General features: G+C 38.0%; 1 protein-coding gene across 6 annotated transcripts in view; it reads left to right on the top strand.

The window, feature by feature from the left end:
- TMEM117 (transmembrane protein 117) overlaps positions 1-13,255 on the top strand; it is a 548,703-nt gene that overhangs the window by 98,791 nt on the left and 436,657 nt on the right. For 5 of the 6 annotated variants that reach the window (XM_509012.8, XM_016923597.4, XM_063785727.1 and 2 more), the window contains exon 3: positions 10,020-10,152. In XM_509012.8, coding sequence (XP_509012.2) covers positions 10,020-10,152 — 133 coding nt within the window. Of the gene's footprint in view, positions 1-10,019; positions 10,181-13,255 lie in introns of all 6 variants that reach the window. The other variant, XM_009425571.5, reaches the window with a different exon arrangement.

Below are 13,255 nucleotides of genomic sequence, written 5' to 3'. Positions count from 1 at the left end.
AATATGTAGTATTAATATAGCATTCTTTTTATTTGATGGTTAACTTTTCCTTAAAAGGAAAACTAATAGATTCTAATAAATGAATACCTTTATTTCCTCTTGGAGTCATGTTTTTTCATGTTGAGCAATAAGCAATTAGATTTAGTTAAACTTGAGGATAGTTTAATGGAAAGAGCCAAATAGTAATAGTAAAATATAATATTCAGACTCTCTCAAATGGAAGGTTTATTACTGTGTTACTGAGACTAATTTATGTCAACATGTGTTTATTTAGTAATTTTACTAAACATTTATTTTAATATGCACACTTTTGAAATTGACATTAACTTTAGTTAAATTGACATTAAACTTTAGATCTGAACACACTATTATTCATGCTGTTTCTAACCATGCTTTTATTTTCCTCTTTTTTATAGAACCTCTTTTGAATTTCACATTGTAATCTTTGTTAGTATTATATGAGATTGTATCTCAATATTCAGTGTTTGATATTCTGTCAAATTCAGTGAATAGCCGACATTTCTTGAGTATGCTCCTATTTCTAATAAGAGATGATAACCATCTGCTCAATGTTTTTAAATTCTCTTTGTACCCTGAAATAAGATTTGATCTGAATATTAATGTAAGGGTACTCTTAGAGTACAAAAGTTTTATGATCTTACATTTATTATATAAAGCCGTGTTTGTCTAACTAGACCATCCTAACTGCCATAATGATACTCTGGTGTAGTTTGTTAGATAACTTTGTTGATGTCCCATTCATGGAATAATTCTCATATTTTAGTTATTTTTATTCTGTTACCGTTTTTTATTTTTTATTTTTTTGTTTGAGGCAAGGTCTCACTCTGTCACCCGGGCTGGAATGCAGTGGCATGATCATGGCTCACTGCAGCCTCAACCTCCTTGGGCTCAGTCGATTCTCCCACCTCAATCTCTGGAGTAGCTGGGACTACAGGTGCTCCACCATGCCTGGCTAATTTTTTTGTATTAGAGACAGAGTTTTGCCATGTTTCCCAGGCTTCTGTTACCAGTTTTTAGTTAGTGAATTTAAACAAAAATAGTCATATCATGTTTTTATAAACTATAAATTTACACAAGCTTGTGATGAATTCTTAATATACTTATTTTAGTCTGACCGGAAGTGAATTTCAATTAATTTTCAACTGCTGTAATCAAATTTCATTTTATCTTTTATTCTCTTCTTCCAGCCATAAGAAATAGGGATTACATTTCTTGTCAAGTATTCTAATATTTAAAATGTTAAATATTAAGTTGGCCTTTAAAGAATGTTATCAGTTTGTTACTTCGGGTTCATTTTATATATTAGAGAAGCATACATTGAGAGATAGAATATAAGGAGGAATATTTTTTCTTTTAGTGGGTAAGGATAATATATATAGCAGATTTTGAGCTAATCTCTCACTGACAAAGCAAATCATAAATCTCGGAATTGGTCTGGATCTTAAAAGTCATGTAATCCAGCCCTTTAAACTATGCTTGGCAATGGCCATTTCTCCTTGTCTGCACTGAAAGGAACTTACTACCTCCTGAGAGAGTCCATCGCATAAGCTCTTTCTATAATCCCAGATATAAAATATTAACAAAGAAGACAACTTCCCAGAGGAGATCATTTCTGACCTGCATTCTAGGCTTTATAGGAAGTAGAGCAGTTAGTTGAGTTATGGAGAAGGAAGGAAGGTTATCCCAGGCAGAGGGTTCAGCATGAGCATAGAAAATGCAACTGCTTAGTGTTGATGGAAACAGAGTGAAAGGATGGGAGTGGTGAGGGAGGAGAGGGAAGTATGGGTCAAATTAATTCATGCCTTGTATACCATGTTAGGGAGCTTGGATTTTATATTACAGGAGAATTGTGATTATTGAAAGTTTTTTTAAGTGAAGGGGTGACTAGATTTGACCACATAGGATTTTAGTCAGATCTGTTGGCTCTGTGGTGGATGGATTTGAGATGGAAAAGGTTGGAGTAAGACAGGCCAGTTAAGAGGGCATCGCAATAGGTCTTATCAAAAGACAGTGAGAACCTAAATTATGAGAGAAGAGTTTGGATGTAAGGACATAAAATGATAGGGCAATTGATTGAAATGGAAGGTGTGTAGGAGTAGATTTAGGGATGGGATGGGTCAAGTTGCAAATAGCAGCATATTGTATGTTGGGGCAGAGGGTAGGGATTTTGGCTTTGTTTTTGTCTACTGAGTTTGATTTGCTGGTAGGATATCTAAGACTATAGTGGGCAGCTGACTTCCAGTGTGAAGCTCAGGAGGAAAAATTTCTACTGGAGATATGGGATGTTGAAACCATGGGAGAGGATGAGATCATATAGTGATATGATGAAGACAAGGACTGAGGACAGACCATGGCACATCATTATTTATTGGAAGAAGGGATGCCTAAAATGGTGACTGAGAAAAATCAGGAAAATAGAAAAAGAATGGCATATTTGGTGCTAGGGAACCCAAGGAAGTAGTGTCAAAAGAGACGGAGAACAACTGTTAGGTCAGATGCAGCCAGGATGTCTTGCCAGTTAAAGACCAATATATTTATTCTGGAGGATTTGGGAGTGGTGGAGGTCAATGCATTTGCCAGAACAACTTCAGTGGAATGTTTGCATGGCAAGTAAGATCTCGGTGAGTGGGTGTGATAAAGATTACTCTTTCTTGAAGTCTAGATGAGAAAACAAGGAGAATGGGTGGAAGTTCAAGGACATTGTTTTTAGGATCAACTTAAGAGGCCTCAGAGGTGGAGAAAAAAGAATGAGGAGAGAGGGAGGGATCAGATATACAAAGGAGTGAAAGGATGGCTGGACCAAGTCCCCCAAGAGAGGAGGGGGTGTGGTTTTAAAAAGGCACAGGTAGGGTCTTCTTTGGGAGGAGTGCTCCATCCTTTGAGGAATAAGGGAAGGAAGTTAGGATAGTCATGAAGGTAGATATGTAGATGAATGTGAGCAGGTAGGAAGTTGAGGGAAAATAATGTTTGATGACAAGGATGTCTTCTTGAGGTTGAGACCAAAGTCATATTCTAAGAGTGAAAAGGGCTTAGTGGGAGCTTTGAGATGAAATTTGAAATAGATATGAAGGAGAACAGGAAAGAGAATTGACAAGGATAGGGGAAAGCATTGATGCATTAATGTGCAGTGCTGTGATAGCAACTAAACTCTGGATCATGATTGTGTAGTGGCTTCTCAACTGTGTTGTGCAACTTTTTTCCACAGTAGTCAAAATTGGAGAAAACGAACTGTAGCTGTACATCAGAGTTGGGTGTTTGCCGGGGATGTGTAAGACAAATATAGGGTATACAGAAATGTATGTGGTGTTGATGAAAAGGCTGATAAGGAAGCAGGAGCTTCTCGCCAAATAGGAGGGAACAGAATTTAGGAGGTGGCTTATAGATGGGGAGAAAGTTGGGGAGGAGAGCAGCTTAAAGAACTGAAGGGCTCAGAGGGCAAGTATAATAGGACCTAGATGTAGAAAGATAGGATTCCATACGGTGGAATATTATTTGTTCATTTATTTGTATAGCCTTTTTTTTTAAAATCCACTGGACAAATAACTTAAGACATACTGTGTGCCAGGTACTATGCCGTGAGGACATAGTGGTAAAGAAGATCAATCTGGTCTCTACTGTGCTACAGTTTATAGACAGGTGTAGCACACATATAGTAGACAAAAAGTATACATATCTTTGGGTCTCAGTGTTATAGACCACAGGCTTTTAGGCTCCCGTGTAATAGAAATTTACATAAGGCCAAGTGGATTAGCCAGACAAGGCTTTATTTTGCGGCTTGTGCTCAAGCTCAAGGGAGACAGTGGAGGTAAAAGAATTCTCTGTCTGGCTCCCTGAAAAGAGCCCGTAGGGATTTTTTATTAGGCAATGTGCAGGAACTGACATCAGCGGGAGGGTGTGCAGGCTGGGCTGGGTAGAGCATGTGAGGGCTGGGGTATGCAGGACAGCATATCTAGTTGTGATGGTTTGAGGTAATGGGCCACCTAGTGGTCTGGCTGGGGGCAACAAGGCTATATTATATATTATTATATATTATATTATATATTTATTATATAATATATATATATATATATTAGCTAATCCTAAGGCTTAGTTAAATTGCTTTTCATAACTCTGGCTAGGGTAATTGCTTCAGGACCCAAATGAGCCCGAATAGAATGAATCTCATAATTTTCTCTAGAAGTGCTAGGGCAAAAGCGTTATCTTTTCATCCATGGACAACAATGAAGAAGCAGCCCTCAGGTTGTTATGGTCATCTTGGGACAACAAAGGGTGTGTGCATGTGTCTTGGGGGAGAAAGTAGTGGGAGCCTACTAGGATAAGACGCCACACTGAGGAAATGGAGCTGGGAAATAGAGATTAATCAAGCCTTGATAGTATTATCTGAGTGCTGGATCAGGCTTTGCTTGAAGTCATTCTATGCCTTTAGTTAAACTAGATCTACAAAAATTTTGTTTAGAGAACAGACATGAGAAAAAAAGATGGAAAATGTGAGAAGGGCCGGGCATGGTGGCTCACGCCTGTAATCCCAGCACTTTGGAAGGCCAAGGTGGATGGATAGCTGAGGTCAGGAGTTCCAGACCAGCCTGGCCAACGTGGTGAAACCCCATTTCTACTAAAAAATACAAAAATTAGCCAGGCACGGTGGCGTGTGCCTGTAATCCCAGCTACTCGGGAGGCTGAGGCAGGAGAATCACTTGAGCCCAGGAGGTGGAGGTTGCAGTGAGCCGAGATTGCTCCATTGCACTCCAGTCAGGGTGACAGAGTGAGACTCTGTCTCAAAATACAAAAATAAAAATAAAAATAAAAATAAAAGAAAAGAAAATGTGAGAAGGAAGCCAATAAAGAATCCTTATAATTTAATCTAGTTTAAGTTTAGTTTTTGTTTTTGCTTTTGTTATTTGCAACAGGAATATTACTGGTATGTGGAATGCCTGCTATGCTGATTTTTTGACTATTATATCTTTTGACTCCAACAAACCAAATATACTCCTTTAAGTAGCTGCAGATTCTATTTGTTTCTTGTATATATGGGTGGGCCAAATCATATATAGGTTGGCCAAATCATATATAGGTTTTAGAGCAGAAGACTTAATGGACAGTAGTGTTAATTTCAGTTTGGAGTCCTCTTGAGGAATGAATCCCTTCATTTGTCCTTTTATGTTTCCTAGTCAGGGTCTTATGTGTAATGCCATACTTTTTCCTCTAAATTAAATCTTACTCTGAGTTTTTGCTTACCAAGGTAAGCAGAGAGTACAATATTAATAATATTTCACATCACCTTTTCTATCACTACGGTTTTATAGGAGTTCCAGGGCTACAGTTACTGAAAAGACTCCTTTAGCTTGTTTTTACTTCTCCATCCCTTCTCCTACTGCCACTTCAGTAATGGTCTTCTACCACTTTGGCACAATGACTCAGAATAAGGTGCCTGGGATCTACTCACGTCATTGTGCACCTAATAGAGGTGGGTGGCTGCCCTAACTGGCACCATTCCCCTGGGACTAGCTTAGTTTGATAACTCAGACTTCCAAAGCCATGTGTATTAGTCTGTTCTCATTCTGCTAATAGAGACATACCTAAGACTGGGTAATTTATAAAGGAAAGAGATTTAATCGACTCATAATTCCACATGGCTGGGAAGGCCTCACAATCATGGCAGAAGGCAAAGGAGGAGCAAAATCACATCTTGCATGGCAGCAGGCAAGAGAGAGCTTGTGTAGAGGAACTCCCATTAATAAAACCGTCAGCTCTCATGAGACTTATTCACTACCACAAGAACAGCACAGGAAAGATTCACCTCCATGATTCAGTTACCTCTCACCAGGACCCTCCTTCAACACTTGGGAATTATTACAATTCAAGGTGAGATTTGGGTGGGGACACAGAGCCAAACTGTATCAACATGACCCTTGATACCTTGGCCTTGACCAACATTCATGTAGTCATCCCCAAATGAGGCTCTGCCACCTTGGAGACCTAAATCCTTGTATTCTTTATGAACCCAGAAGCCCTCGGTCTATCTGATCCCTGCTTTAACAACCTTCCAGAGGTAGGGCTCCCCACATCTCCTACCTGGAAACACAAACACTTCTCCTTCTCCTCTGAGACTCTTTAGTGTATTTCTTTGCACAGGCTCCATGTGAAAATCACTCCTAAAGAAAAGGGACCTAGAACTCTCAATTTAAAAAGTCTAGCAGTGAGGTAGAAAGGAAATTCTTCTTTCCATTCTTTTGGTGAAGAGAACACAGCAGCAAAAAGGCCAAGAAACCAAGTAGTTTCTCCATAATTCTCCCTGTCACAGTTGTCTACCTCTATTTTCCACAACATATGTTTGCTCATTTTATATACGCTTTTTTTTTTTGAGATGGAGTTTTGCTCTTGTTGTGCAAGCTGGAGTGCAATGGTGCGATCTTGGCTCACTGCAACCTCCAACTCCTGGGTTCAAGTGATTCTCCTGCCTCAGCCTCCCAAGTAGCTAGGATTACAGGCGTGCACCACCACGCCTGGCTAATATTTTTGTATTTTTAGTAGAAACCGGGTTTCACCATGTTAGCCAGGCTGGTCTCGAACTCCTGACCTCAGGTGATCCTCCTGCCTCGGCCTCCCAAAGTGCTGGGATTACAGGCATGAGCCACTGCACCTGGCCCATAATATATACTTTTAAATATGCTTTTATATCATTAATCTTGTTAGAATTTTATGACATCTTAGTGATCCTAAACCTACTGTATTTCCAGAAAAAATTCTGAAGTTCTAGGCCATTTCACCTGACTTTAGCCAACATTCATAATCATCAATCCCTGTGCCCTCCCACCCTCTCCTTCTTCACATATACAGGTTTGTGTCCCACTTTAATGCTTTTGATTGTTCTAAGCTTTATTTTCTAATTTCTTTGACTGTATTGAAGGTAACAGTCTATATACTCCAAGATGGATCTTATTAATAACATAAATACACACTCAGATTTACAAATATTCATATATCTGTGATTAAAATAGTCATGTTTTTGACCATGTCAGAAATGTATCCCTCTTAGTGATGTTTTCAATTCTGTTGGCCTGTAAGGATTGTTGTCATTTGGTTGTCTCCTGAAACTCCTCTAAAAGAAAGTCATAAAATTCTGAATTCTGGGACCTATAGACCTGTAGGAAAAGTGGCACATAATTTATTTTCCAAACCAGCATACCTAAGAAAGGAAGGGGTTACTATTAATAATTATGCCAGGACAACAATTATAAACCACTACTGTCCCAGGGAAACCACATATATAGTCACCCTAAAGGGCAGAGACAGTGTATTTCCATCTGACATCTTCAGGCAGTTCCAAGGTTCTTGGTCTGGTTACATTGCATGGGAGAAGTCCTTCATGAGAACAGTAAGCTGAGGGCAGTCTATGTGTATATGTTTCTAACATTTGAGGGTTACTTACAGAGTTAACCTTTAAGTAGCTTATGGGAAATTTTTATAGTACAATTTGACTGAACCCTTGGGTCATACTAGTTCTGGACTTAATATTTTGCAGCACTTTTATTGTTCTCTTCAAATGAATTTCAAGTCATGTTAACCTGCCATTTTGTTCTAATGACACTAATGGCTGAAATTAGTGGCAGACGATGAGCTTGGCAGTGACAGCATAAATGGTACTGCCACATCTCTCTTTTTGCTAACTTTGTATTATTTCCACCTGTGTACAGTTAGTCCACAATGTTTTATTTGCAAAGCACTGTTAAATCACCAGCATTATTATTTGACTCTTAACATACATTTGCTAGTGAATGTGTTTGACATATGCTTATGTTAAGAAAGAAATTTACATTTGAATCTTAAAGGAACTCTAATTGCCGGTCTTTGAAGTGCTTCATTATCAACTGCTGAATTAAATAAATAGGTCTTGGTCCAAAGCTGAAAGGACTTGCAGCAAAGGGACCCCTGAACAAAGAGAGCCCATGAGTCCAAAGTAAGGTCACAATTCCATTAAATACTCAGATGATAATTGACTTCAAGCACTGTCCTGCATTGCTTACAGTTGAATCTCCAGCACCTAGAACTGTGTCTGGCGTGTAATAGGCACACATTAAATATTTGTTCAATGAATGAATAAATATTCTTTATAGTGTAAAATATTTGTAGCATGTGGTTTTACTCTCAAGCATTCTGTGGTTAATATATTTTTTTAATATTCTTGTCAGTATGTTGTGTGGAGGCTTGAAAATCCCTGGTTTTTCATAATTATTGATTAAATTAATCAGCAGTTTCTGTGATCTTATAATTTGTGGGGGCTAGTATCATTTGTTTTAGTAGAACGTTTTCCACATTCTTCTTTTAGTTATACAGTCACATTCTCCCTGACTTTCAGTTTTAACCTTTGCTTCTCTTGTATAGGCCAAGAATCCATGGCATGATGTAACCAAATCTCCTCCCCGCTTTTTTTTTTTAACTCTTCATCTCAAGTTTTAGCTAGGATAATGTTTCTGTTAGCCTAGTTTCCAAATGAAATCTAAAGTACTGTTTTCATAAAGGTGAGATATAAGGAAAAGTTCAATAGTTAAATCTTAAAAGATTATTTCTTCCTATGCTCAGTGAGATATATGAGAGATACTGTTTGTCGCTAGAGAGATAATTTCCAGATAGAAATACATACATATATTTCATAACTGACATATCATTAAAAAAGGGAATATTTTCTAACGTAAGAAATTTTAGGATGGGCATGGTGGCTCAGGCCTGTAATCCCAGCACTTTGGGAGGCCGAGGAGGGCAGATCACGAGGTCAGGAGATCGAGACCATCTTGGCCAACACGGTGAAACCCCGCCTCTACTAAAAATACAAAAAATTAGCCAGGCATGGTGGCGCGTGCCTGTAATCCCAGTTACCTGGGAGGCTGAGGCAGGGGAATCACTTGAACCCAAGAGGCAGAAGTTGTGGTGAGCTGAGATCACGCCACTGCACTCCAGCCCAGCAACAGAGCAAGACTCCGTCTCAAAAAAAAAAAAAAAAAAAAAAAAAATTATTGTAAGATTCAGGTCTACTCTACTCTATTTTAATTGTAGTTCCTATATGCACATCATCTCCATTATTATTCTTAGGAAAGGAGGTAAGTATAATAGACACGGTTTATCTTGGGAGAAGCCAGGGTGACCTATGCTCACTTCTTTCTTACTCCCAAGGTTTTTTACCTTCCTCATCTTTCAGGGTACTGGTGCCATCATTTCTCTTTACCATAAATCAAAACATTTCTCTGATCGAATTCTGATATTAGTAATTTTTACTTTAGTGTTCATCTTAATATATGTTTGCTTCTTAACATTCTCTCTAACTTTAGCATTTGTCTTCATAAATGGAATTTTATCATCAGGGTGAAAATTATGTTTTGCCAGGAGCCACACCAAGCTTCATTAACACATACATTGTCACCTCTCATATGCACTTGTGTTTGTACTTGTACAGGGGCATGTGTGTTAAGAGTGAGGCTAAGCTGCGTGTTTTATAACAGAGACTTAATTTTTTCTTTCAAGTTTTCATGTACCTTAAACAATTAGACCTTGTAAGTAAGGTTGGCCTTGGTTTTATCATCTGGCCAGTATTGGGAATGGATCTATAGAAGCAAAGGGAAACGATATAGGATTCATGCAACTTCTTTACCGTTTGCTATGAACCAAAAACATATTTGTAAAATAAAAAATAGCAGGTAAGTAGGGCTGTAATTCATCTTGTTTTCATGCTAGCATGATGAACTATCTCTGAACACTAGATTCTTGGATTAGTACTATTTACTCTAGGATGAAATGTGATATGAGGATCGTCTTCGACTTTATTTATGATCATTTATTTACAAAAAAGCAAAAAGAACTTTATATTGTGGCTTCACTCATAAGGCAGTCTTATGGCAAAGACTTCAGAATATAGTGAGACATTAAAAGATTCATTAAAATAAAGCAAAGATCCATGAATTTTGAGTTACAATGTACATTAATTTTTAATAATATTTGTATTTCAGGTCAGTTGCTCCGATTAAAAATGTTTCGAGAAGATCATGGGTCGTGGATGACAATGTTCTTCAGCACAATTCTCTTTCTTTTCATATTTTCTCACATATACAACACGATTCTTCTAATGGATGGGAACATGGGGTAGGTTATCTTTCCCCTTTCTACTGTGGTGAGTGTTATGTTTGAAACTCGTAAGAATTTAAGAGTTTTTTAACTTGTAGTAGTCTAAGTCTGCTTTACAAATATTCTACCCTAAGAAGAAGGAGTATTTTGTGTATTTTTCTTACCTAAGACATTAACATTTTTTTTTCCAGGAAGCATATAGTACATTACAATATTTAGATTTTGTTCTTTATCGTTTAGGACTTTTATATAGGGTGGTGGGAGGGCAGGTACTAATTTCATTATACTGACAAGGGGGTATGAGAATCAGGAAATCTTATTGATTTGCATATATTCAAATGATTCATAGAGTGGGGCTAAGGTGAAGGTTTCCAGGTTTGCAATTTCATTGGTCTGCAATGCCTGGCTAAATAAAAGTGGTACAGGAGGCATTTTCTTTAACTCTCTTGACAGTCCTGAGAGAGAGAGACCTTTGTTATAAATAGGTTGTTTTAAAAGTGGGCCACAGCTGGGCATGGTGGCTCATGTTGTAATCCCAGTACTTGGGAGGCTGAGGCGGCGGATCACAAGGTCAGGAGATGGAGACCATCCTGGCCAACATGGTGAAACTCCATCTTTACTAAAAATATAAAAATTAGGTAGGCGTGGTGGTGCGGGCCTGTGGTCCCAGCTACTCGGGAGGCTGAGGCAGAAGAATTGCTTGAACCCAGGAAGCAGAGGTTGCAGTGAGCCAAGATCGTGCCACTGCACTCTAGCCTGGCAACAAAGCAAGACTCCGTCTCAAAATAAATAAATAAATAAATAAATAAATAAATAAAAATAAAGTGGGCCACCCTGTATTAACTCCTAGCTTGTGATATATACTTATCAAATCACTAAGACATGAATATATGCTAACAAGTAGTTGTATAATTTTTCTAACTTTCTTCACTTCTTTCTTTCATTATATAATGAAACACAAGGATTGGTCTTTCAGTATAATTTCCTCTTGGTTTGTTCTCAGTAAGTTTTTTTTGAGAAGGAATCTCGCTGTTGTCGGCCAGGGCTGGAGTGCAGTGACGCGATCTCGGCTCACTCACTGCAACCTCTGCCTCCCGGGTTCCAGCAATTCTCCTTCCTCAGCCTCCCTAGTAGCTGAGATTATAGGCGCCTGCCACCACACCCGGCTAATTTTTGTTATTTTTTAGTAGAGGTGGGATTTCACCATGTTGGTTCAGCTGGTCTCGAATTCCTGACCTCAGGTGATCCACCCGCTTTGGCCTCCCAAAGTGCTGGGATTACAGGCTTGAGCCACTGCGTCTGGCCTGCTCTCAGTAAGTTTTAAGGCCGGAATGTAAGGAGATTGGCTTAGTATTAAAATTAGATTTGTGACAATAATAAACCACTTCAGGTATTTGTTGTGTGTTGAAATAGTTACTGAGAAAGATTTTGATCCATTTTCCCCAATAGATCAGAAAGCTAGGTAATATCCTTTTCTTCTAAATGTAGGCTAGGCAGGATTATTGTCCAGTTCCATGGGAAACATGGAACTGTTTTGATGTTATGTATAGATTTTGGCTACCATTGTTCAGTACTGAGAGGGAAGCTCATTTAGAATTTCATTGTTTTTCCCTCACCACTAAAGGAGATGAATAGCAAAGGGAAAAATACATTTCACATGTTTTATATTTTAGTTTATACTAACAAGTGATAAATTCAAGAATGTGATTTTAGATAAAATGTTCAGGCTTTAGAAAGTTATTAAAATACTTTGTAATTATTTCTTGGACTTAGAATGATAGTTTTAATACCAGGTCTGTTTTGAAGGCTGTAACCTATGGCTAGTCAGAATATGTCTCAGCCTTGGAGCAGTGCCTGTAATACTAGAATGGGTAATGATTGGAGTTAGCTAACACAGCCAAAGGTTTCTCTGTGAGTTGTTTTTGAACTCAAAGCACTGAGAGCAGAAGGAGAAGGAACCTCTGTGAAAACTACATTTTAAAAGCAATTGCTGGAAATAATACATGATATAATATATAAAATATATCTTCTGCTCAGAAGCTGACTTTTGATAATTCTGTTTTTTTTGTTTTTGTTGTTGTGTTTTTTTTAATCTAGAGCTAATGAGGTCTGTGCTAACTGGAAATGCTTATTCTGAGGAAGGGAGCAGATTTGAAAGCAATAAATTAAATGCAATAAATAATTCCTTGTACTCTGTGAAGCACTCAATAGCTGGAAATAAAATGAGAGTTAATAGTTGTTGAACATTTACACCAGGCATGAATTATCTCAATTAAATCTCACAGTGACTCCATGGAATAGGAGTTATTACCTCCATTTTGCAGATCAAGAAACTGAGGACTAGAGACATTTTGCCACTTTGTTGTTTAAAGGAGAACACAGGTCCGATTGATGGTTGACCCTGTTACTCATTCACCATATCCTATTAGCCTTTCTCTGTATTTTATTATTCAAGCTGAATTTGACAATGAAAGAAGCAGGAGATATGCTTAGGAAATAAGAGAATAGTTAGCCTAGAATTTATGTGTAGCCTAACTAAAATTGAAAGTGGTCTTTTTTATTCTCAGACTAAATACAATCTTGCAGATTTTTAGATAACTGTTGAACTCTTCACCATTATGCCTCATCTTCATAGGAAAAGCATCATTTACTGAGAGGATATATTAAAGGTGCCACATTTTAGAAAAATTCAAAGCAAGGGACAAATGGTTTAGTTCTGCAGAAAAAATAAATCAAGGCTGAGCATGGTGACTTATGCCTATAATCCCAGTGCTTTGGGAGGCTGAGGCAGCAGGATCACTTAAGGCCAGAAGTTTGAGACCAGTCTGGGCAACAGAGTGAGACTTTGTCTCTTACAAAAAATAAAAAAACTTAGCTGGGGATGATGGCACGCCTTGTAGTCCTAGCTACTTGGAAAGCTGAGGCAGGAGGATTGCTTGAGCTTGGGAGTTCAAGGTTACAGTGAGTTATGATTGTGTTACTGCACTCCAGCCTGGGTGAAACAACAAGACTCTGCCTCTAAAAAGAAAAATAAAAAATAAAAATTAAATCACCATTTATAAAAGATGTATAATTAACTTTTATGACACATCATTTGATCAAGTGAGCACATTGAAATAGG

This window comes from Pan troglodytes, chromosome 10 (genome assembly GCF_028858775.2).
Source record: "Pan troglodytes isolate AG18354 chromosome 10, NHGRI_mPanTro3-v2.0_pri, whole genome shotgun sequence".
Lineage (NCBI taxonomy): Eukaryota > Metazoa > Chordata > Mammalia > Primates > Hominidae > Pan > Pan troglodytes.
This window is presented reverse-complemented; position numbering and strand designations above follow the sequence as displayed.